A 26963-nucleotide genomic window follows, 5' to 3' on the forward strand; every position below is an offset into this window, starting at 1 on the left:
TTAATTCTTGGATTTTTCTATTATTAAGTCACATTATGAAATCCCACTTAGTCATATTATGTCATAGTACCTCAAGTTCACTAATTGCATGATTAGTGTTCCTAAACCGTAATTAAGTCCAATTTTAGGGTTTAATATTTAATTAGTGTATTATGCATATTCCACCTCACTTAACCACTACATTAACATCCTAATTAGGTCTTAATATTAATTTTAACATAGTGACCCTAATTAAAACCTATATGGCCGAATTGCATAAATGTGTAGATTAGGATTTTAAACTTATTTCTTAGTAATTTCTTTAGTTAATTAGTACCTACACCTAATTAATGCACTAATCGATGATTTCCTTATTTTTAACACAAATAAACCACATTATATCAAAGAGGGAAGATTTGATTAGTAATGTTCATTAGAGTTTTTAGGCATCCTTAATCAAAATTAATAGGTTTCACTTAAAGTTAATCCACTTAATTAGTCTTTCTTAGTTTCTCTTGGAATATTTCCACACTTAACCACTTGTTAATATTTTTTTCATCATCAAACCCTTGTCCTCCATGGTATGGCTGAATTTCTCATGGTCCCATTAGGGTTCATGTTCCTATTTTTACATGAATACCACACAAGGGTTCAAAGGTGGAATCTTTACACATCAAACCAACCATTTCTTGGTTCAAAACTCACACACCCTCAAGAACAACCATCAAAATTTTTTCTTTTAAAAATTTTCAGCAATATACACCCCATCCACAACACAAAACCGAGGCATTAAAGTGAGGAGAAAAAGCTTTTTGGGTCATCTTTTCCCAAGGTGATGCTTATATCTTCAAGCTCACACCTTTAACTCCAAGCTTCAACTTTTACCAACAAATATGCTCAAGAGTTAGAGCTCATGAACACAAGAGAGAAAGATGAGATTTTTCAAAAAAAAAATAGGAAACTTACACTAAAAATCAAGAGAACCAAGCACACAAGTGTTGTTCTTCAAGAGAACTCAAGAACACAACTCCATTGCCTTTGGAGCTTCAAAAATTGTGGTTGTACATGAAGGAAATGACCACAAAAATTTGATTCACACCATGAAAATGTATGGTTGTGAAGAGGAGAGTGAGGGGAACAATCTTTATGAAGGAGGTTTAGTGATTTGGGGAGGTTTTGGAGGAGAAATCTTAGAGAGAAGTGAGAGCAAGGTTTGAATTTCAAATTTTAGAGAAAGAGAGAGAGAGAGGTTGGAGGCTCAGAAATCTAAAAGGAGAAGGAAGGGATGGTGCCCTAATTAGGGGTGCCATGTCACTTTAGTGGCACTTTGTCCTTTAATGAGACCCAGTGTAATTTTTATCTGAACCGTCGTCAAATTTTTACCAGGAAACCCCCAAGACTCTAACTTTAAGTACTTAACATTAATTTTGTCTAATTATCATGTTCATAACTCAAAAATTTGATTAGTTGATCACAAATCCACTAACAGTTGTTTAATTGCACTGTAGTCTTTATCGGTGTTCTTAACTGTACCCGAATTTCATAATCTTCTTAGAATTAACATTATTGGTCTAATTATGGCTTGTTAGACATATATTGGTCTTTATTTCCATTTTCTCATCTTTTTCCCGTTCCGAGATTCTATCGGCTGCTTCTACAACAGTACAAAATACCCGGCAGAAGTGACTTTTCTAAAATACCTCAATATGGGTTTCAAATTTCATCAAATCATAGATTAGCTCTTTAACTATATCATTAGATTAGCTCTTTAACTATAATTTGCTAACTTAGAGCTATTCTACTGACTGTTATTGCGTCAGCAGTCAGAAATAACAGCTGAAAACTCAACAGTTCAAAATACCTCTAATATGGGTATCAAACTTCATCAAATCCTACACTTACATCATTTATTATATTCATATCATTAGGATAGCTCTCTAACTTAAATTCATTGTACTGGAGCTATTATACAGTCTAATATTGCGTCAGCAGTCAAAAACAACAGATGAAAATTCACCTGACTGTATTCGGGTTTTGGGTCTAAGCTTCTTACCTTAGTTATCAAATGAGGCCTTGAGTAGATCCAAATTTTTCCTATGTTAGATGAAACTAGATCTCATTTGTGTAGATAATATTTTGTATCTCGTTGAGAAGATACAGGAATAATGTGAGAGAAATTTTGGGAGAAGAGTATTTGGTTAAGAGTTAAAATTTGAATAATATTTTAAATTAGGATATAAACGGAAAGGAAAATTCATATTTTTAATAAATTTGTTCATTTAAAACATAAGACATAAAAGCTAGAGTATGTTTTGATAAGATTCTATTATTATTTATTTGAGAAAAAAAAAGCATTTGAAGGAAACAAAAGTAAAAGAGAGGTGGGAACAAAAAGAAATATAGTCGGGTTTTGAGGCTAAGATTCATACCTTAATTAACAAAAGAGATTTGAGCAGATCTGAACTATTCTTATGATAGACGAAACTCAATCTCTATTCTTTATAAGGTATTCTGTGCGCCACTAAGAAAGGGGGAACAATGTGAGAGAAATGTCAAGAGATGAGTAGTAGGTTAAGAGTACAAATTGGAATTAAATTTTTTAAATGAGGGTATAAATGGAATCAAAAATTATATTTTTGATAAAATCAATGTGTTTTTTAGAGAGAGAAAGACCGAGAGAGAGGGGGAGAGAGACTAGAAGACGCATCTGGAAGCTTTGATAAAATGGTTTTTTATTTTAGGAAAATAAAAAAACATTTGAGGAAAACAAAAGCAATAAAGAGGAGCCCACAAAGGAATACAATCACGATTTGGGGCCAAGTTCTCGACCTTAGTTATCAAATAAGACTTGAGTAGATTGAAATTCTTCCTACAATGGATGAAACTTGATCCTGAATCTCGAGAAAGTAGGGAAAAGAGGGAAACAATTTCAGAGAAGAAAAGGGTATTAAGTTAACATTTAAAATTGGAATGAAAATTTTTAAATATGGATATAAATGAAACAAAAAATTTAGGCTTTCGATAAAGTCAAAGTTTTTTTTTTCAAAAAAATAAAAAATATAGAATATGCTTATGATAAGATGCTATTATTAATTTTTTGAGGAAAAAAAAATTGTGACTTAAACAAGAAGGAATAGTAGAGTTTTCGAGCTAAGTTTCATAGCTTAGTTATCAAATAAGACTTACACATCCAAATTTTTCTTATGGTTGATGACACTTAGGGTGTGTATGAAAACCTTCCCAAAATTATTTTTTTTTCAATTTTTGTTCATGGGAATATAAATTGATAGAAACAGTGTTTGACAAAATCAATTTATTTTTTTGTTCCCGAGAATAAACCGGTTCAATTTTTGTGCTGGGAAAAGAAAAAGAATCAAAAAAATAATGTTTGTTTGTTCTCAGGCACAAAATGACAAGCACGTGTCTCTCTCAATCACTCTTTACCACTGCAATCATCACCACAATCACCACCATCTTAATATGACTATAGCCACCACCATCGCCGCTGTCGCTGTACCATCACAAATGAACCAGACCGATGTATATATTAAGCTTCCTTAGAAGACTAGCCTAAGGATACCATTTCCCTCGCAAAATTATGCTCTTAGACAAATGATAATATTATTAAATCAATGGTAAACAAGTGAAAGCTGAAGATTAATATCATAAAATTCCAGTCTCATGCAAGCAAGAAAGAAACTAAAGACTATAATAAGCAGATTGCTTAAAGGCTTACAACAGTAGCATGACTATAAAACTTTTCCAAGTTTAAAATAACATGAGAAATAATGTTACAACAATGATTCATGTCACGCCATAGATTGGAAAGGCCATTCCTTGTGACCCTGAAGTCCATTCTGGTTATGAGTCTTCACCAAGCAAAATTTGAGGTTTGAAATTGCTTGTTGCCACCTTGAGCACATTGAAGGAGAAGTTGTGAAGGTTGGAATAAGCACTTAGCTCCTCTCTTAAGCTTGAAGAAGATGTAGCAATTCCTTTTAACTTGGGAGATGATCTTGCTCTTCTTGGATTATTGTTTCTTGGGGATACATCAGAAGCAACTGGTTTCTCTCTAGCATTGTGATTGGTTGTTGATCTACTTTCTTCTGATTTTCAAGGATTAAAAAAAAGATATCTATTCAGAACATAGTTGTGTCACTTGAGAATGAGATTTAAGTATAAAGAGTCATACCATCACAAAAAGTAATGGCTGAACAATTTCAATAAAAACAAACACTGCCCCTATATATTATAAGTATATATAAAAAATGAATTATTAATTATAATTAGAAAATGATGTAAACTCTAACTTGAATGGTGAAACAAGGTATATGTAGAATACCATCTTTTTTTGTTATTGCCACTAGAGGAGCCACCTTCATCTGCTTTAAACCGCAAAGCCATGCAACTTAACAAAAATCCTGAGTTTCCACAAAAATCGTGAACTTTGGACCTTATACTTTCCCATATTTGAAGCTCCAATGTTCACTCCACGAGGACTTGCCATATCTTCAACTCAGAACCCTAAATTGTAGATATATAAACTTCACCACCAAAACTCAAATAGATAAAAAAGGAAAAAGAATGGAGAGTGCACTGAGTAGCAGAAACAACGACAGATATAGATATGAAAACTCCAAATGCAAAAACCAAAAGCAAAAAATTAACAAATGTAGAACCATTCCAGAACCGAGAGAGGTTCAACACATGAGAACAGAAAATGAACAAACACCACATGGGAAAATCGGGTTTGGAGCATTTTGATACATGAAAAAAAAAGAGGACTTGCAATTGAAAAGAGATGGAATTGAGAGCAAGAAAAACATCACCAGAGAGAGAGAGAGAGGGTGCTTGGGACAAGAACAGAGAGAGAACTGGGGCAATTGAAAGCTATGGAAATTAATGAGATATTGAATATGAGAAATGCAGAAGTGCAGTTTATATTGAGCATTGCCACTGTCACACTACAACACGTGACCGGTGATCAAAGGGATTCTATCGAATTTTAAAATAATATATTATAAATATTAAATTATGAATTTTATATCAAACAAATAAAAATGATTTAGTGATAAGCCTTCCTATCCTCAAATAAGAGAATTCGAATAAGTGACATGCCTTTCATAGCAATTGAAAGCTCTATTCTAGATCTTGCTGAAGAGCTCTCATTCTCACTGATCCAACCTTTGTAATCACATCCAAATCCACACTCACCAAGTAAATTCTGAGGTTTAAAATTGCTCGTGGCCAACTTGAACTCTTGTAGGAGAACTTCCAAAGATGGGAATAAACTGTATTAAACAATTTGATATACAAATATATATTAGAAACGAATTTCAATTAAAATGTAAGTATATAAAATGAATTTTTAACAAAACTGTAGACAGAAAATTTAGCACAAAACTTAAATTAAAAAAAGAAAAGAATGGGAGAGTGCATCGAGTAATAGAAACAACGACAGACATAAGAAAACCCCCAAATGCAAAAGCAAAAGCAAAATTAACAAAATTTGGTAAAGGCTCAAAATTGTAGAACCATCCCAGAACAAAGAGACATTCATCAAAAGAACAAACCCCACCATGGGACGATATAATGTACCAATAAACTATGGGCCAGGCATTCCCATAAAGCTTCTGTTTGTGTGCTACACATTGATACAAAACAAAACATCATAGTGGTGATGAATTTTAACTTTGCATATTAATGGCATTAAAGAGACTTAGTAACATCATATATAGAGGAATATCTATCTAACAGCAGGGTCTTTCATTTTCACAATTTTTTTCACTTCCCTTTTCATATTAATGCATCCTTTCCAGCTAGCTAGTTTAACCGCAAGTCAAAGGCATACTTGGATATCATAAATTAAAGAACAGTAATTCTGTGGATTTGAAGAATGAATCAACAAAAAGAAATATTTACATGTATTAGATGGAATAGAAGCAAATTAGATTCAAGGAACATAGCATTCTGATAACATAATGAGATGGAAGAGAGAATTATCTACAATATAATTATACTAACCCGCCATCATATAATCAAGGGCTGCATAGCAATATGTTCCCATCACTTGAGTTGAAACATGAGTTAAGTCTTCCTCTTGAGCATCTTTTGTAAGCCCAAAATCAGAAAATTTTGCAATGTATTCCTGAAGAAGAAAATCGTTAAGATTGAAGGAAAGTTGTGCGTTCATGACTAGTAGAGTATGCAATATTCCACTAACCAAATCCAATGGGATATTAGAAGTTTTGAAGTCTCCAAATATCATTGGCCTTTCAGCTTTCTCGTGCAGAAATGCAAGGTCCTTTACAGCACCAAACATAATTTTCATTCTGATTGACCATTGAAGGGACACACATCCTGATAATATATGACAATATTACTTGTTCTCTGATATATAAAAATATATGACATTATTACTCGTTCTATGGTATATCTCTAGTATACAATTATTGAATCATAGTAAAATAACGTATACAATATTTAAATCTAATTATTTATCATCATATTTAATTATATATGAAGTCACTTAAATCTTGATTGACAATTTGTTAGGCTATCAGCTGACTTCAACCAATATTTCACTCAAATGAAGTCACTAATTTCTATATTTCATTAATGCAATTGCTATTCGAATTGCTAACTCTATCCGAAGAACCATTATGTGTTTCTCTTCTATGAGTATAGGAACTCAAAACAAGTGCTACTTTAGAGAAGAGGAATCACGTTAAGGAGCTACGATCAAAGAAGAAATATATAACAATGTCAATTGGGCTACTATGCTAAAAAATCTCAACACATGAATGGTGTTATGTGCACCGTCGGGAGAAGGGGATAATAATGTGTGAGAAGTGAGAGAGAAGAATTTTAGGTTAAGGGTTAAGATTGGAATTAAAAGTTTAAAATAAATATATAAATGGAATAAAAAAATCATATTTTAAATAATGCTAACACATTTCTTTATAAAAACAAAAAGAGAAGTTAAAAGAAACTTCTACAAGATACTGATAATAAGCTATTATTATTTTTTAAGAAAAAATAAAAAACACTTGAGGAAAATAAAAATAATTAAGTTGGGTTTGGGGCTAAGCATCTAACTATAGTTATCAAATGAGACTTGAGCATATTCAAATTCTCCACATATTTGACGAAACTTGATCTCTATTCTCTTAAATTGTATTTTGTGCACCACTAGGGGAAAAGGGAATAATGTGGGAGACGTGTCGGAATAAGGGTGTTAAGTTAAGAGTTAAAATTGAAATTAAAGAACTAAATTGAAGATATAAATTGAATAAAAAAGTTACTTTTTTAATAAAGCTGATGTGCTTTTTAAGAGGAAAAAAAAACTAGGAGATGATTCTAGAAGCTTTGATTTGAAGTTTTTTTTTTCTTTTAGGAAAAAACATTTGAGAAAAACAAAAGTAGCAGAGAGGTAGGAACAAAAAAGGATCCAATATAGTTTTGCCCCTAAGATTTCTACCTTAGATATTAAATGAAATTTTAATGGATCCAAATTCTCCCTATGGTGGATGAAACTATGTATGTATTTTATAGGTGGTATTTGGTGTGCTACCGTTGATGCACTTTGCGAATACAAAGAGAGAGAGAGAGAGAGAGAGAGAGAGAGAGAGAGAGAATCAAGGAGAACGAAGCTAGAAGATGCATATGCAAGCTTTGATAAGAATCAAATGAGACTTGAGTAGATTGAAAATCTTTCTATGTTGAATGAAGATCGATCTAATCTCTAGATGGTGTTCTATGTGCAGTTGGGAAAAGAGGGGAACAACGTAACATAAATGCCGTGAGAAGTGTATTATGTAGAGAGTTGAAAATTTTTAATGACGATATAAATGAAACCAAAAATTACAGTTTTGTTAAAGTTGATGTGCTTTTTTTAGAGAGAGTGAGAGAGACTTTGATGAGAAGATTTCTTTTTAGAAAAACAAAAAAAAAACATTTCAGGAAAGCAAAAGTAACGCAGAGGTGCGAACAAAAAGGAATACAATCAGGCTTTGAGCCAAAGCTTCCTACCTTACCTATCAAATGAGATATGAGTAGATTAGAATTATTACTAAGTTGGATGAAACTCAATCTCTAATCTCTAAAAGGTATAGTATGTTCCGCCAGAGAATGAGCGAAATAATGTGAGAGAAATGTCGGGAGAAGATATTAAGTTAAGAGTTAAAATTGGAATTAAAAATTAAAATTGATTTTAGAAAAATAATAGAGAGAATCTAGAATATGCTTCTAAGATATTATTATTATTTTTTGAGGAAAATAAAAAATATTTGAGGAAAAAGCAAAGCGATAGAGAGATTGGAATAAAAAGCAACATAATTGGGTTTTCAGGCTAAGCTTAATACCTTTGTTATCAAATGAGACTTGGTTAGATTCAAATTCTCCTTATGTTGTTTGAAACTAAATTATATTCTCTGGATGGTATTCTCTGAGCCCTGGGAAAAGAGAGAGTATTGATATAAAAGAGTAGGAGAAAGGTATTCATTGAAATTGAAATTAAAAATATATAATGATATTAATAGAATAAAAAAATTACTTTTACAATAAAGTTGGTCTGTATTTTTCACACACACACAAAAAAGCTAGAATATGCTTTTGGAATATTTGAGTAAAAGTTATTCTTCTTTCTGAGGAAAACAAAACCAAAAAATATTTGTGGAAGATAAAAGTAACGCAATGCATTCGGGTTTTGGGTCTAAGCTTCCTACCTTAGTCTTCAAATGAGGCCTTGAGTATATCCAAATTTTTCTTATGTTAAATGAAACTAGATCTCAATTGTGTAGATAGTATTTTGTATCCTGCTGAGGAAATACAGGAATATTGTGAGAGAAATTTTGGGAGAAGAGTATTTGGTTAAGAGTTAAAATATCAATAAAATTTTAAATTACGATATAAACGGAACGGAAATTCATATTTTTAAAAAGTTGAACATTTAAAACAAAAGAAATAAGAGCAAAGAGTATGATTTGATAAGATTCTATCATTATTTATTTGAGAAAAAAAAAGCATTTGAAGGAAACAAAAGTAAGAGAGGTGGGAACAAAAGGAAATGTAGTCGAGTTTTGGGGCTAAGATTCATACCTTAATTAAAAAAAAGAGATTTGAACAGATCTGAACTATTCTTATTTTGGACGAAACTCGATCTCTATTCTTTATATGGTATTCTGTGCGCAGCTAAGAAAGGGGAAACAATGTGAGAGAAATGTCAAGAGATGAGTATTAGGTTAAGAGTTCAAATTGGAATTAAAAATTTTAAATAAGGATATAAATGGAATCAAATATTACATTTTTGATAAAATCAATGTGTTTTTTAGAGAGAGAAAGACCGAGAGAGAGGTGTACTCGGGTTTTGGGGCTAAGATTCATACCTTAATTAACAAAAGAGATTTGAGCAGATCTGAACTATTCTTAGGTTGGATGAAACTCGATCTCTATTCTTTATATGGTATTCTGTGAGCCTCTAAGAAAGGGGGAACAAAGTGAGAGAAATGTCAAGAGATGAGTTTTATGTTAAGAGTTCAAATTGGAATAAAATTTTTTAAATAAGGATATAAATGGAATCAAAAATTACGTTTTCGATAAAATCAATGTGTTTTTAGAGAGAGAAAGACTGAGAGAGAGGGAGAGAGGGGGGAGAGAGAGAGACTAGAAGATGCATCTGGAAGCTTTGATAAACTGATTTTTTTATTTGAGGAAAATAAAAAAAAAAATTGAGGAAAACAAAAGTAATAAATAGAAGCCCACAAAGGAATACAATCATGATTTGGGGCTAAGTTTTCAACCTTAGTTATCAAAAAAGACTTGAGTAGATTGAAATTCTTCCTATGATGGATTAAACTTAATCCCCAATCTCGAGAAAGTATTCTGTATGCCGCTGGGAAAAAAGGGAAACAATTTCAGAGAAGAGAAGGGTATTAAGTTAACATTTAAAATTGGAATGAAAATTTTTAAATATGGATATAAGTGAGACAAAAAAATTACGTTTTCGATAAAGTCGAAGTTTTTTTTCAAAATAAAGAAGAAGAATCTAGAATATGCTTATGATAAGATGCTATTATTATTTTTTTGAGGAAAAAAAAAATTGAGACTTAAACAAAAAGGAATAGTCAGGTTTTCGGGCTAAATTTCATACCTTAGTTATCAAATGAGACTTACACATCCATATTTTTCTTATGGTTGATGACACTTAGGGTGTGCATGACAATCTTCTCAGAATCAATTTTTGTTCCTGGGAATATAAATGGATAGAAACAGTATTTGACAAAATCAGTTTATTTTTTTGTTCATGAGAATGAACCGGTTCAATTTCTAAGCTGGAAAAAAAAACAATCAAATTTTTTTGTTTTTTTATTCTCGGGAACAAAATGAGAAACACTTGTCTCTCTCAACCACTTTCCACCACTATAATCATCACTGTAAAACTCTGTATATCTCCGGTTTGTTATCATATCATCGTATTAAGCCACGCTTAATTTAAAAATGCGGAATATCTTTTTCTTTTCAATTATGATGTCATTATCGTTAGCCAAGTTGAATTACTTAATTCATTTCATAAAAACATCGCATGTATATAAATGGCAAAAGACAGCTAACTGAAATATCTCAATATATAATTAACTGTGAGTCTCTAAAATCACGGAACTACAACACGTAGCCCAGACATAATCCTGATACATTATTACATCTCAGATCTAAACTAAAAGATAGTCAATCAATGTGGCATGGAAATCCCCATGCTCACCAAATAACGCAACAAAGCCAAACATAGTCTCAACAACAACAATATAATAATAACAAGCTAAAGGCATATCATCAGCAGATATAATCCAGCATCCAAACATATCATCATCTAAACAGCAATATCAGCTAAGCTCTGGCCTCCTGCCACTAGAGGTCTCAACCCCCGCATTACCTGAACCTGAAATCTGTGCCCGAAACGTGGGGTGAGATCTCTAAACAGAAATCTCAGTAAGCCAAGGGGTCCTCTAGGATCTTCCACCCCAAGCTCACTTACATGTGCAATATAAGTTTTAAAAGCAATAATTCAATATCAGTTCCAAAATCAGTGCAATGCAGCAGATAATCATGTCATGTGTGTTATAACTATTCTACTGATCAGAGAAATGCAGGAATACATCTATTACCCACACAGTACCAGCCCGTGCTGTACTCGCCCCCAAGACCACCCCATGGCTTCCTGGCTAGGCGAAACACCACATACATATCATAAGCATTTTGCACTTAACAGCTCCATAGCATTTCAATAAAACAGTACATGAAAACACATCATGCATATAACCATCCCCCTATGGGACATGGTGGAACATACAATGGCTAAACCGAGGACACGAAAGCTTACCTTGCAAGCTAACAATCCAAACCAATAGTCCAACCAAGCTCAAAGTCCACACACAACACAATCACAATCTTTTTGGACCAATAATAATATCAATATTCATACTCTACAAGCATACGATATAAAGACAACGCCTTTCCTTTGCGTTTCTAAGTCTTAAGGCTTCTCACAAAGCCACAAGCCCTTAATCCCTTGATTCTGACTTAACTTAATCATTACAGAAGTTCAACTTCCACAATCTAGGGTCCACAAACCCATAACTCAGTTCTGTATGAACAGTACCGTTACTGTTCTCAAAAACCCAGAATATCCAGATATTTGTCGGGGTCATATCCGGATATCAATATCCGGATATGGATATCCGGATATCCATATGCGGATATCTCAAAGACCATATCCGGATACAATGGCTAAACCGAGCGACAGAATGCAGTTTCTGCATTTCGCGAGATATCACTCCAAAGGTTGGGTTTTTAACCCATTCCAACGTTAAAGCATGCATTTTTATTATGTTTTAGGTTCATATACCAGTTGGTTACTTGTTTAACTCATTAAACATACCAAGACTCCACTTTTACTCGTTAAAACTCAAGATCAAAGGTGGTAAAGCTTACCCAAGCTCAAAACAGAGGTACAAAGGTTCTTGGAGCTCTCTAAACAGCTCCTCAAGGTTCTGACTTCAATGTGCACGAAAATGGCACACTAAGGAGGGTCTTTTTCTTCAAAGTTCACTCTTTGAAGCTCAAAACATCAAGACAAGGCTCTCACAACTCAAACCACAAAGTCAGCCCCTTACCAACACACACACAGCACCCACCACTCAGAAGGTGACACATTTCTCACTCACCAACGCTCACACCCAAGTGTTTACTTGATTAGAGGTGAAGAAATCAAAGAAAATCGGTGACTTGGAGAGTTTCTCATGTAAGGGAGGCCATGGGAGAAGGGTGGCAGCAGCTCCTTCAGAAAACAATACGTTGGAGGCACAAAATCTGACCTAGAAGTGTGTGCCAAGGCCTTATATAGGCCACTTAAGTTTTAATCACACTGCATTAGCACTAATAGCTATGCTTAGCATTTTAATCCCAAACTTAGAATTCTGAACCTACTCATTTTTATAAGATTTATTATATTTTTATTTTATTTTTTACAGCACCTTTCCGGTACGCGCTTTTCCATAGCCATTATCAGTTCTGGCACCAGTTCTCATTATTTTAACTTGGAACTTATTTTACAAGTCCTATATATTATTCTAGTGACATATACACACTTTTCGTAATTTTTTGGGATACTTCACCGGTACGCATTTATACCGAAAAGCAGAATCGGTATCTGCACTTTTCGTCAGAAAAGCGGCTTTCAGCATTATTAATTACTTATTATAATTATTTAAGCCTCATAATAATTATTAGGGTCAATTATAGAATTATTTTCTAATTTCACATAATTAATTAATTAACTTCCTTAATTAACTGTGCGGGTTCTTACATTATCCCCACCTTTTTAAGAATTTTGTCCTCAAAATTAGAAACATACATGTCTCGGAAGTCGGGATACTGCCGGAGAAGCTCATCCTCTCGCTCCCAGGTACACTCCTCAGGAGTTCTTTCTGACCATTGCACTTTGACCATCGGAATGAGCTTGCTCCTTAGCTGCTTCTCGCCACGATCGAGAATCTTTAGTGGTCCGACGTGAGTCTTTAGGTTCTCCTGAACCTCCACATCATCCTGTTACTCCACGTGCGAAGGATCGGCTACGTACTTCCAAAGCTGAGACACGTGAAACACGTCATGGATGTTGGCCAAGTTCGGAGGCAAGGGAAACCGGTAGGCAACTGGTTCTACTCTACCAAGGATCTGGTATGGCCCAATGAATCGCGGGCTCAGCTTCCTCACTCCAAGTGCCCGACCAACACTGGTGACAGGTGAAAGTCTCACAAACACGTGTTCACCCTCACTGAACTCCAGTGGACGATGCTTGACATCGTAGTAGCTCTTTTGGCGATTCTGCGCCTGCTTCAGTTTCTCTCAGATCATCTGGATCTGCTTGGTGGTATCTTGGACGAAGTCCAAGCCAAACAAATCCTTATCTCCAACCTCAGACCAGCAGGTAGGAGTCCGACACCTCCTACCATACAACGCCTCGTAGGGTGCCATGCCCAGGCTACATGGAAACTGTTGTTGTACGAAAACTCCACCAATGGAAAGTACTTATCCCATGCTGAGCCCTGCTCCAAAGTGCAAGCCCTTAAAATGTCCTCCAAGGTCTGGATGGTCCGCTCAGTCTGTCCGTCAGTCAGAGGGTGGTAGGTTGTACTCAATCTCAATTGAGTACCAAAAGCTCCCTGCAGCGCCTCCCAGAATCGAGGTGTGAACTTCGGGTCCCTATCACTGATGATACTCTCGGGCACCCCGTGAAGCCTCACAATCTCGCGAACATACAACTTGGCCAACTTCTCTATAGTGAAGCTCACCTTTACCGGAAGAATGTGGGCAGACTTCGTCAGTCTGTCCACAATGACCCAGATAGAGTCAAAGCCAACCTGAGTCTTCGGCAAACCCACCACGAAGTCCATGGAAATGCTCTCCCATTTTCAGTCCGGAATCTCAAGAGGTTGAAGCTTACCAGACGGCTTCTGGCGTTCTATCTTCACCTTCTGACAAACAAACATTTGGACACGAAAACAACATTGTCCTTCTTCAAACCAAGACACACCGTCCTGGTCCTTCACAAAGTCCAGGCACTCTCTATGCACTTGCGCATCTTGGATCTTCTCCATAGGCTCATTCTTGACTCTCACAGTCTCCATCTCGAGAAGTGCACCCCCAAACAAGGAAGTCACCGTCAAAACTCGAAACTTCACGATGACATCAAAAGCATCGCTCTACACACTGGGATCACTAGTGACTCTCTCAATAGAGGTGACCTAACCCCACATACTCAAATCCACACCAAATTTGAGTGAGTTTTGTCCTATTCCATGACTCTAGCCTCAACAAGACTTACAATGTATAATCAACATCCTCAACTTAAATTTATATTCATTTTACAGTACGAAATCATAATCATGTTCATTTCAACCAATACATGTTATTTAACATATTCATTCACATAATAACGTACCTTAGTTCGCGTACACCTGCAAAATTTTCAATTTCAATAACATAATAAATCAAAACTCAATGCTCCCCAAGGAGACACGCTCGGTCGAAAGAAGTCTTTCGCCAAAAGATCTTCATTGAGCTTCTTCAGCTCTGCCAACTCCGGTGGCGACCTTCGATATGGAGCTAAAGAAATAGGCCCCCACACCAGGCAACAAATCAATCGAGAACTCTATCTCCCGCTGTGGCAGAAACTCCGGAATCTCCTCAGAAACACCTCGAGGAATTCCCCACCACAGGAATGCCAGTGATATCCTCCTGTGTCCCACTCATCAAACCTCCCAACAAGACATCACCAATGTCCATGCTCACAAGGCTCTCCTAGCCTGCAGCACAAAAATAAAAATTGAGGAACTGGTTGTGGAATAACACGGAGACACCATCACTCGCTAGGCACAACAATCAATCATCACACAGTTTCTGGAAAACCAATCCATGCCCAAAATGATTTCCAAATTAGCCATCGGCAATCCAATTAGACCTACCGAGTAGTCACGACCAACCCACTGAAACATGACATCTCGATGTACAGTGGAGGTATCACACTTTTCTCTAGTGGCGGTGGTAACCCGCAACGATGGAGAAAGCACAGACATGGGCAACTCAAGCCCCACAGCAATCAGGGTCGCAATAAAGGAATGCGTAGCCCCAGAGTCAAACAATACATCAACAAAAGATCCACCAATGGAAACGATACATCTAACAAGGTTCAGAGCTCAGTCTGACTGCTGACGATCCAACGTATACACACGTCCAGTAGTAGGTGGCACCGCAGGTGCCGAAGTAGCAGTTAAATGAACCATCTGTAATGGAACTGCTTGAATCGCTGCAGCTCTTGCCGTCGACGACAGACACTCCCTAGCATAGTGACCCTCCTTGCCACATTGGAAATATATAGTTTGACCGGTAGCACACGGCCCCAGATGAACCTTCCCACATCGCATGCATCTGGGAGTAGGAGGACTCGCTGTACTCCCCTGATTGAAAGTCCTCTTGAATTGATTTGGCGCTTGCCTAGCCGCCAACTGCTTCCTGTTTCCCTTTCCAGCAAACTTCCTGTCTTTCCAGGAAGTGGAACTGCTCGTTCCCTTCGTCTCAGCAATCTTGGCCCTCTTGGCCTTACTCGTGATACAGACATCCTCGATGTCCCGACACTGCTGCACTAGTGTCCCAAAAACTCTCAAAGCCTCTCCAGCAAGAGGAACAACTATCTCCTCGCTAAGTCCCCTACGGAACTTAGCAGCCACAAAGGTCGGAGTAGGCACATCCATCCGAAAGTGTGCAAACTTCACGAGCTCATTAAACTTGGCCAGGTACTCGTCAACAGACAACGAGCCCTGCACCAATCTGTCGAACTCCCCCTGCTTCCTCTCCTGCGCATCATAAGGGAAGTATCGACCCAGAAAGCAATCCTCGAAGAATGGCCATGTCATAACATGACCCTGCACCTCAAAAGCATGAGAGGTGTTCATCCACCACTCATAGGCATCGCCCTCCAGCATATATGTGGCGGACATCAGCTTCTGCGGATTAGTACACTGCATGACCCGGAAGATCTTTTCCAACGCCTGTAGCCATCTCACCGCAGCAATTGGGTCATAAGACCCATCAAAAAAAGGTGGCTTATGCTTGCAAAAAGCATTAAGCCGGCGATCAATCACATCACGATCCTCAGCAGGCTCCAAGTAAGGTTCTATCACCCCAGTAAGAGGAGTAGCACCCTCAACGTGACTCAGGCTCTCGTCACGAAGGCTAGGTGGAGGTAGAGGTGGTGGTGGCGGAGGAAACTGATCAACAGCAAGACCAGCCCTCATCTCTTCCAACATGACTCCCATCATCGTCATGTTCGCCAGGCGGTTCGCCTCCAATACATCCTCACTAGCTTTCCTGTTCGCCTCTCTGATGGCGTCCAGCATAGCCTGGTTTTCCATTCTCATGGCCTCCTGGTCGGCAAGTCGACCCGCCTGCATATCAGCCAATGCAGCAAGGACAGGATCAGGTTGATCCCCGCTAGTGTCTCGGTTCCTCCGAGTAGTACCATGACTCTGCACAAGTTACACAAAGAGTGAGTTGATCAGGCCCACGCAATGTGGTCATATATGCATCATCATAACAAAACCCAATGGAGAGAACGCACAGACACGACTCACAACAAAACATCTTAAGTTATTGCAATACATACAGGTTTTTCCCTAGAAAGTGCTCTGATACCATAAAATGTAACACCCCGTATATATCCGGTTTATTATCATATCATCGTATTAAGCCACGCTTAATTTAAAAATGTGGAATATCTTTTTCTTTTCAGTTATGATGTCATTATCATTAGCCAAGTTGAATTACTTAATTCATTTCATAAAAACATCACCTGTATGTAAATGGCAAAAGACAGCTAACTGAAATACCTCAATATATAATTAATTGTGAGTCTCTAAAATCACGGAACTACAACACGTAGCCTGGACATAATCCTGATATATTATTACATCTCAGATCTAAACTAAAAGATAGTCAATCAATGTGGCATAAACAATCCCCATGCTCACCAAATAAGGCAACAAAGCCAAACATAGTCTCAACAAAAACAACATAATAATAACATGCAAAAGGCATATCATCAGCAGATATAATCTAGCATCCAAACATATCATCATATAAACAACAATATCAGCTAAGCTCCGACCTCCTGTCGCTAGAGGTCTCAACCCCCGCATTACCTGAACCTAAAATATGTGCCCCAAACGTGGGGTGAGATCTCTAAACAGAAATCTCAGTAAGACAATGTATAACACCTCACAATTTTTAAGTTTAAATATTAAGATGTTAATCAAAGAAAAAATTAAAAATAAAAGAAGTGAGGTGCTTGTCGTGCTTAGTCGTTGTCGTGTTTAATCCTTGTCGTGCTTAATCGTTGTCGTGCTTAATCCTTGTTGTGCTTAGACAAAAGTCCTTGTCGTGCTTAAACCAAAATCCTTGTCATGCTTAAACATATGACCACCTATAGCTTTTCTTCTATTATTACATACAAACAAAAAAACATTAAACAAGGAGAATTGTGAATTGTTTAAGAATCCTAGTCGTTGCCTTTTCTTAGCAAACGGTTGAATTAAATAAACAAAAGTGAAACCTTGTGCCAAGCGTGGAACAACAAGGAAATATTAAAGAAATTGTTTTTGGCAAATTAAGCAAGAGGTGGACTCAAAGGAATAAAGGAAAACAATTTTGATTGCTTTAAACCAACAAGTCGGTTCCTTGCTTGTCTCAAAACACCAAGTCGGTCCTTTTCTTCCATTCAAAGTACATGACCGCCCTAGCTTCTCCTTCCTTTCTTTTCAAACGGCCAAGAGAAATTGACATGGTTTTAGGACATCAAATCGGTTCTTACTTGGTTCAAGACATCAAGTAGCTCAATTCTTTAAGGCAATACAAAAAGGGAACTAAGATCCAAGCTGTGTGATTCTAGTCGGTTGGTTTTTTTTGTTTGATGTTATGCAGCTCAATTTCCACTTCCAACCGAGCAACCAAGGAGACATTAAGTAGCTCAATTCTTCCCTCCTAAACCGTAGAAACCAAGGGAGCTAAGAGGAGCTTGTGAGTATTTTCTTGTCCCTAAAATGCTTAGTTATTTTGTGGAAAAGAATCCTTGTGCTCTTGTGGTCATAACCTTGTATTTTCTTCTTCTTGATAAGTGGTAAAAGATGAGTTTCAATCATATATCCTACGCATAAGAGGGGCTGACTTTGGATGAAGCTTCATTTAAATATGTTATGGCTTGATGGTTGATGAATCCCTTGGATTGAAGTATATAAACATGAGAATATTTTGGAAAGAAAATCATGGACTTGAACTAGGCCAATTCGGCCAAGAGGAAAAATTGGTGAAACTGTATGTTAATAAAATTCTAGGTGGAAGTGGATGTTGGTTTCTATAAGTTAAGATGATGTTTTGATGTTTTTTCATATTCTGACAGAATTGTCGTGTATTGACAATTCGTACATGGTTGTTGTAGGTTGTCGTACGTTGATTTGAACCCCGAACCGTGAGCTCGGTGGATTGCCCTTGGTCCTGGATTAAGTGGGATTGAGGTGAGTAATTGGAACCATGCTTGTAGAATTAGTAGCTTGCATGTGTTCATATGAACAGTAATTAATTGAGAATGTCCTCTGTGTAGGCATTTCTGTTGTATAACGAGCTCGAGAAATATATTACGTTGGAGCTACGTTGAGAGGATTATTCAGGTAACCTCTTGGTACTGGGGCTTGTTCCCCTTGTGTGTTCCACCATGCCGTTGAGGGTGATGGTAGGAAAATGTATATGAGTAATGTAGAATAACATGATCATGCATTTAGTATGTATACTGGTACATAGGTACCGAGTCTCTGTACAGTAGACAGTTTTGCCTTCGGGTGTTTCGGACTTCCACTGGATAGGTCTCCGAGAGGGAGTTCCAGTTGACCTAGAGTCGTGGTGTGTGATCCGGATAGGAGCACACTAGGAAGTCTCGGGTGTATGCGGATGGGAGGGGTACCTTGGTTGATGTTCTAGGAACACGCCTTGGATGAGACCCATAGGCTTATATGCCGAGGACGTTGCGTGGTATTGGTAGCTACCATTCCAGCTTCGTCGTATTTTATGTCCTATGATCCTCGTTTTCACTAAATCCCTTGTTGTATCCTGTTTTCAAGAAGTTATTTTATATTATTTATATGCGTCGAAGTGAGCCATTGGGCGAAGTTTTCTCCAGAACCTCTAGGTTACTGAGATATATTCGTATATCTCACCCCGTCTTGGGGGCTTTATTTCCGGAGGTAGCAGTGGTGCAGGAGCGGCGGGCAAGAAGCCCGCAGGATGATTAGCTGGAGTTTTTAGCTGGAGTTTTTGCAGTATTTTGCATTTTGGTGGCCACTGGGCCTAGGCTAGACTTAGGGCATGAACATTCCATATGTATGTAGGATGAGATTCACTGTCATATTTGTTCATGTTATTTTGCCTAAGTCTAGTACATATATCATTTTGAGGTTTTTACAGTATGTTGTATTTAAAGACTTGGAGTTGTAAAATGTAATATGTATGTGGAGAATGTAAAATGTATCTGAATACTGATATAATATGTAAGCATGTAATATGATGGAAGGACAATAGGTCTATTTTAGGAATATGATTATGCGTATGTTTAGAAGATGCATGCAATTGGACTTTGATGATTGAAACGTATTAAGTATTAATCGAGGAAGAAATGTGATATGTATTATATATGTAAAATAAACTGTGAAGGGTTGTAAGTACCCCAAGGCATTGTTGGTCCTTGTGTGTGCCACCCACTGATTATTAGGTACCATTTGAGGTCATAGATCACTTGTATAAATTTGGGAAATGTTGGAAAAACAAAGGAAACTCAGGGGAAATTTCTAGAAACTGACAGTTTTTAGTTGAAATTCGGTAGATCATATCTCCCTCCAAAGAAATTCGATAGGGACGTACCATACGCCATTTTAAAGATTGAGATGTCCCCTACATGGTGTTAAAATATGAGCAAATTATGGGTTGCAAGCAGTCCTGTAGGATTTATTGAACTCGGACTGTCCAGAACCCCATATGCAGGGGCTGTTTCTGGCGGTTTTTGGGAAATTAATTCCCGCTTCGTTTCTCAGTCATATTTAGCGTATGATATATCAAATTGAAGCTTGAGGTGTATAGTTTGTAGTATAAATATTTGAGAGAAATTGGATGAAATTATTCGCTGCAGTAATTCGTGGAGTGAGAGGTGTTTTGAGCTGTTTCGGGGTTGGTTGGTTGTTTTGCTTGTCCAACTTCAAACGGCGATATCCGGAGCAAACGTACTCCGATCATAGCGTGTGATAGCTTTTTAGAAAGGGAATTAAGTAAGAAAAAAATATAACCTGAGTGGAAGGTCTGAATTTTTGTGGTGCGTTCGCAGTAATTTAATTAGTGAACCATGTTCGAGTAAGTAAAAACGTAAAAGTTAGTAATTGGCTAAGTAGGTTTATGGGAACCCCTTAGTAACTTATAATAAGTAAAGTAAGTTATAAAAATAGTTTAAATAAGTCTTCCGCAAGAGTTTACGGTTACGGTCACAGCTTTTAATTATTACGCTTTTTATGTTTTAAAGGCTCGCGTAATAATCGGAAAAAGTTTATTCGCATTTTTATAAATGAATTGTTGTGATTGTAACTGCGCTTAATATCATAATTAATGTTAACAATACCGGTGTACAACGGGCTGTTACACAATGGGTCCTCAAGGATCTTCCACCCCAAGCTCACTTACATGTGCAATATAAGTTTTAAAAGCAGTAATTCAATATCAGTTCCAAAATCAGTGCAATGCAGCAGATAATCATGTCATGTGTGTTATAACTATTCTACTGATCAGAGAAGTGCAGGAATACGTCTATTACCCACACAGTACCAGCCCATGTTGTACCCGCCTCCAGTACCACCCCATGGCTTCCTGGCTAGGTGAAACACCACATACATATCATAAGCATTTTGCACTTAACAGCTCTATAGCATTTCAATAAAATAGTACATGAAAACACATCATGCATATAACCATCCTCCCATGGGACATAGTGGAACATACAATGGCTAAACCGAGGACACAAAAGCTTACCTTGCAAGCTAACAATCCAAACCAATAGTCCAACCAAGCTCAAAGTCCACACATAGCACAATCACAATCTGTTTGGACCAATAATAATATCAATATTCATACTCTGCAAGCATACGATATAAAGACAACGTCTTTCCTTAACGTTTCTAAGTCTTAAGGCTTCTCACAAAGCCACAAGCTCTTAATCCCTTGATTCTGACTTAACTTAATCATTACAGAAGTTCAACTTCCACAATCTAGGGTCCACAAACCCATAACTCAGTTTTGTATGAACAGTACTGTTACTGTTCTCGAAAACTCAGAATATCTGGATATTTGTCGGGGTCATATCCAGATATCAATATTCGGATATCATATCCGGATATCTCAAAGACCATATTCGGATATCAATATCCCGATATCATATCCGGATATCCATATCCGGATATTTCGCGACAGAATGTAGTTTTTGCATTTCGCGAGATATCACTCCAAAGGTTGGGTTTTTAACCCATTCCAACGTTAAAGCATGCATTTTTATTATGTTTTAGGTTCATATACCAGTTGGTTACTTGTTTAACTCATTAAACATACCAAGACTCCACTTTTACTCGTTAAAACTCAAGATCAAAGGTGGTAAAGCTTACCCATGCTCAAAACAGAGGTACAAAGGCTCTTGGAGCTCACCAAACAGCTCCTCAAGGTTCTGACTTCAATGTGCACGAAAATGGCACACTAAGGAGGGTCTTTTTTCTTCAAAGTTCAGTCTTTGAAGTTCAAAACATCAAGACAAGGCTCTCACAACTCAAACCACAAAGTCATCCCCTTCCCAACACACACACAGCACCCACCACTCAGAATGTGACACCTTTCTCACTCACCAACGCTCACACCCAAGTGTTTACTTGATTAGAGGTGAAGAAATCAAAGAAAATAGGTGACTTGGAGAGTTTCTCATGTAAGGGAGGCCATGGGAGAAGGGTGGCAGCAGATCCTTCAGAAAACAATACGTTGGAGGCACAAAATCTGACTAGAAGTGTGTGCCAAGGCCTTATATAGGCCACTTAAGTTTTAATCACACTGTATTAGCACTAATAGCTACGCTTATCATTTTAATCCCAAACATAGGATTCTGAACCTACTCATTTTTCTAAGATTTATCATATTTTTATTTTATTTTTCGCAATACCTTTCTGATACGCGCTTTTCCATAGCCCGTATCAATTCTGGCACCAGTTCTCATTATTTTAACTTGAAACTTGTTTTGCAAGTCCTATATGTTATTCTAGTGACATATACACACTTTTCGTAATTTTCCGGGATACTTCACCAGTACGCATTTATATCGTGTAGCAGAACCGGTATCTGCGCTTTTCGTCAAAAAGCGACTTTCAGCATTATTAATCACTAACTATAATTATTTAAGCCTCAAAATAATTATTAGGGTCAATTATGAAATTATTTTCTAATTTCATATAATTAATTAGTTAACTTCCTTAATTAACAGTGCGGGTTCTTACAATCACCACCACCACCACCATCTTAACATGACCACTGCCACCATCATTGCCGTTTTCGTTGTACCATCATCGCTGTCGTCACCACCACCAACACCACAACGACGATGCCACCACAACATTTGGGACTTGAGAGAATAATGTAATAGAAGTGTTAAACTCAATCTTTATTCTTTGAATAATGTTTGTGTGTCGATCGCTGGGGAAAGGGGGAATAAGTGTTGGGAGAAAACATTTAGATTAAGAGTTGATTGTGTTTGATCCTCTCCAGTACCGTCTTTGGGAGTGGTTTAAAGTTTTAATCTTGAGTCCCATCCCGAATTGGACTAGCCGCAAAGCGATGAACCGATTAGAATATTTTCAAAAAAAAAAGAAGTTAAAATGGGAATTAAAAATTAAAATCCAAATATAAATAAAAGAAGTAATCAATAAAGCTAACGTGTTTTTTTAAAACAAAAGTTTTGATAAGAAGCTATTTTTCTTAAGAAACTAGACGATGCTTATCAAAGTTTTGATAAGAAGCTATTTTTCTTTTTTGAGAGAAAATAAATTATTTGAAGTAAATGAAAGAAAGAGAGAGGTGCAAAAAAAGGAATATAATCAAGTTTAATTTGAGGGCTCACCTTGGCTTTTTGACTATTGTACTCCTTAATTAATAAAAAATTACGATCTTACCCTGTATCAAAACATATCATTCATCTATCTTTGTTTTATGGTTAACCCCGTAAAATATCTGAATGTATGACTTGATACCCGAGTATATTTTGAAAAAAAGCCCAACTCTAGCACAATTCAATGGGACATCAACTCAACAAAAATATAGCTACTTCAAAATAATGGGACATCAACTTCATGCTCATTTCTCATATAAAGGAGCTTATATGTCAATTAAGTTCACTACTCAATGCCTATGTTGTGACCCAAAAGCAAGACCTCGGATGAATAAAGTGATTGAAGTATTGAACTATTTGCCTGATTGCAAAGACTTATCTTGTTCTTCCCTCTCATTTCAGGGTTTGCAAGTAGGCTCCACCAACCATGGAGCTAACAAGTATCGCCTCAGAATGAGTTCATCATCAAGAAACATTCCAAGTCTCGAAATATCACTGGCCTCTGAGCTTCCTCATGCAGAAATGCAAGCATAATTTTTATTATGTGATTCCAAGGAAGAGGCACAAATCCTACAAATATGTGACAGTATAATCACTTACAAAATGTAGTATACATTCATTAACAAAGCCACTTTTCTTTCTCCTTTCTTTAATAAACTCTAAAAAAAGGCTATAATAAAAATTTGAATGTTACATAAATTAAAAAGACATACTCTTAAACTGGTGATTCTCCGAGCTTCCTCGAAGCATGAACTCATATACTAGTACCCTTTTATCATCTTCAATGCAATAACCAATCAATTTAACTAGATTTGGATGACGGAGTTCCCTAAGATAATTAACTTCAGCCAGCAATTATACATGAAACAGTGAACATATATTAAGTGATGTAAATCATAGAACTTTGCCAAAATAAAATAGTTTATATTAAAGGTTAATTATTTAGCATAGTAACTTACAAGCAATAACCTATGACCCTGAAGTCCATTCTGGTTTTGAGTCTTCACCAAGCAAATTTTGAGGTTAGAAATTGCTTGTTGCCACCTTGAGCTCATTGAAGGAGAACTTCTGAAGATTGGAATAAGCACTTAGCTCCTCGCTTAAGCTGGAAGAAGAAGTAGCAATTCCTTTTAACTTGGGAGATGATCTAGCTTGCTATTCTTGAATTATTAATTGTTTCTTGAGGATACATGAGCAGCAACTGGTTTCTCTCTAACATTTTCATTGGTTGTTGATCTTCTTCCTTCTGATTTACAAGGATAAAAAAAAGACATCAGTTCATAACGTCACACTTGAGAATGAGATTAAGTATACAGATTCATGCCATCACAAAAAGTAATGGCTAAACAATTCCATTAAAATCAAAAAAATAATAAACAATCACTGCACCTATTATAAGTATATATTAAAAGTGAATTATTAATTAAAATTAAAAAATGATGTAAACTCTTAACAATAATAGTTAAACAAGGTATATGTAGAATACCATCTTTTGTGTTATTGCCACTAGAGGAGCCTCCTTCTTCAGCTTTAAACCACAAAGCCGTGCAACTTAACAAAAACCTTAGTTTCCACCAAAACCGTGGTCTTTGTCCTTCCTATGTTGTTGTTGCTGTTGTTAACTAAACCTAAACCAGAAATTTCAAAAATAATTAAATAAAAATATATAATACTAAAAAATATTGAGAACATTCATAGATCTATAAGGATCTGAAAGTAGAGTCACCTTAACAATGAGAAATTCGACTTGCTTTGAGATATTATACCATGATTTGAAGCTCCGGATTAAGAAAGGAACCGAGTTCCAAGCCTATTAAATTTTTAACCAGGAAAGATAAACGTTAGGGTTTATCCTAATAGAATAGACTAACAGAGTAGTGAATAAAAATGAAAAATACATTTTAGAAAAAAAAGATAATAAAAAACTCAAAAATAATTTTACTTCATTTTGAAAATAATATGGCTAATCAGGGGTATTTTCGGATTTTTATCAACATTATAATAAATGTGGTTAAACTAATGTCCTTATAGGCCTTGTTTTTTGTAGTGGTTGTTGTTTCTTTCCTTATACTTTCCCACATTTGAAGCTCCAACGTTCATTCCACGAGGACTTGCCATATCTTCAACTCAGAACCCTAAACTGAGTTGACATATAAACTTCAACACAAAAACTCGAAATAGAAAAACAAACAAACAAACAAACTAGAGGTGGCAATATGAATTGAGTCCGGCGGGTCAACCCATATTCAAGTTTTGAAAAAATAAAAAAGACTAGCTAAATAGGAAGCCTAGGTAATTAGATTTGTGTTGTTTTTTTGCTCAAACTAACTATTCACAAATACCACTTTGGGTGTGGTATTTTAGGATAGGTGGGTAAGTGATATTTAAGGAAACCAAGTTATTGATGTTTGACTCTCATTTTTAGGTAGTGGTTTGTTTAAAAAATATTGATAATTGGGTGTTTTGGTCAATTAAACCAATTTTTTCATCACTATTTTACATTTAACCAAACATAGACTTTGCAAATCTACATAGATTTTTTCAGTAATATTTCGGTGAACCAAACATCTTTATTTAAACTTTTCCATCAAACTCATTTTCCTACTATTTCCCCATTAATTATGTTTTTCCAGTAAAAAAAAAATTTCTCATCTACCAAACGCTCCCTGAGAAATTGAATATGAGAAATGGGGTGAGTCCACTAAGGCTAGAAGTGTAATTTACATTGAGCAAAACAAGACCCTGGCTTTGGTGAAGAGAGAGAAAGAGAGAGAGAGTGAGAAAGATTCAAGGGCAAAGATGAGAGATGAAAGTGAGGTATGTATGAAAAAGAGGAGGGAAAGAAAGAATGGATGAAGGAGATCCCCAAGTTAATTAACTTCAGCCTACAATTATACATGAAACAGTGAACAAACATTCAGTGATGGAAATCATAGCATTTTGCCTAAAAAAATTGCATTTTATTGATAGCGTTAGCATGTAACTTACAAGACATTTCCTATAGCCCTCAAGTGCATTCTGGTTATGAGTCTTTAGAGCAACTGAAAGCCCCATTCCAGGTCTTGCTGAAGAGTTCTCATTCTCACTGATCCAACCTTTGTTAACACATCGAAATCCACACTCACCAAGTAAATTCTGAGGTTTAAAATAGCTTGTTGCCAACATGAGCTCAATGAAGGAGAACTTTGAAGATGGGAATAAGCTTTTAGCTCATCGCTTAAGCTTGGAGATGATCTTCCAATTCCTTTTAACTTGGGAAAAGATCTTGTTGTTTGTGAATTAATTTTTCTTGTGGAATTGCTAACATTGCCATTGGTTGATCTACTTCCTGCTGATTTACAAGGGAAAAAAATGGACATTGATTTGGAATCGAATTGTGGCACTTGAGAATAACAGATTAGCTATTAAATAGTCATGCCCTCACAAAATATAGTTGTTAAACAGTTTGTACCTCTCTTTGACTTATATATATGATACTAGTCGAATGTATAAAACAATTTTATTTAAGTGTATATTAAAAGTGGTTTTTTAATTAAAATTAGGGAAAAATGTTTCTGCAGTTACTGCAGACAAGTTATCTGCATTTATTCTCATAGCGACGTCGTTTTGGTATTGAAATCTTAAAAAATTATAAATATAAAGACTATTATAACTCTGAAATAAATTAAAATTACAAAAACACCATGATTTCCTCCCCAAAACAATGTTG

At 36.2% G+C, this 26963-nt stretch overlaps 1 protein-coding gene across 1 annotated transcript; it reads right to left on the reverse strand.

The window, feature by feature from the left end:
- Nucleotides 1–3840: 3840 nt before the first annotated feature.
- Nucleotides 3841–26613, reverse strand: LOC133299656 (serine/threonine-protein kinase CDG1-like). Its single transcript, XM_061499137.1, has 8 exons — nt 26560–26613; nt 26247–26437; nt 23968–24107; nt 6203–6339; nt 6004–6127; nt 5443–5623; nt 5098–5270; nt 3841–4085 (listed from the first exon to the last, which is right to left on the reverse strand). Exons 1-8 carry the CDS (start codon nt 26611–26613, stop codon nt 3841–3843), a joined length of 1245 nt encoding a protein of 414 aa, XP_061355121.1.
- Nucleotides 26614–26963: the final 350 nt, after the last annotated feature.

This window comes from Gastrolobium bilobum, unplaced genomic scaffold, assembly GCF_033153095.1.
Source record: "Gastrolobium bilobum isolate Gb01-03AN ecotype WA unplaced genomic scaffold, APGP_CSIRO_Gbil_v1 utg16926, whole genome shotgun sequence".
NCBI classification, from domain to species: Eukaryota; Viridiplantae; Streptophyta; class Magnoliopsida; order Fabales; family Fabaceae; genus Gastrolobium; species Gastrolobium bilobum.

Coding starts and splice junctions, on each gene's coding strand:
- LOC133299656 (XM_061499137.1), bottom strand. CDS start 26,613: ATGTCCATTTTTTTCCCTTGTAAATCAGCAGGAAGTAGATCAACCAAT. Junction 26,438..26,559: donor GTAGATCAACCAATGGCAAT/GTTAGCAATTCC, acceptor CCATCTTCAAAG/TTCTCCTTCATTGAGCTCAT. Junction 5,624..6,003: donor CCTTGATTATATGATGGCGG/GTTAGTATAATT, acceptor ATCAATGTGTAG/CACACAAACAGAAGCTTTAT.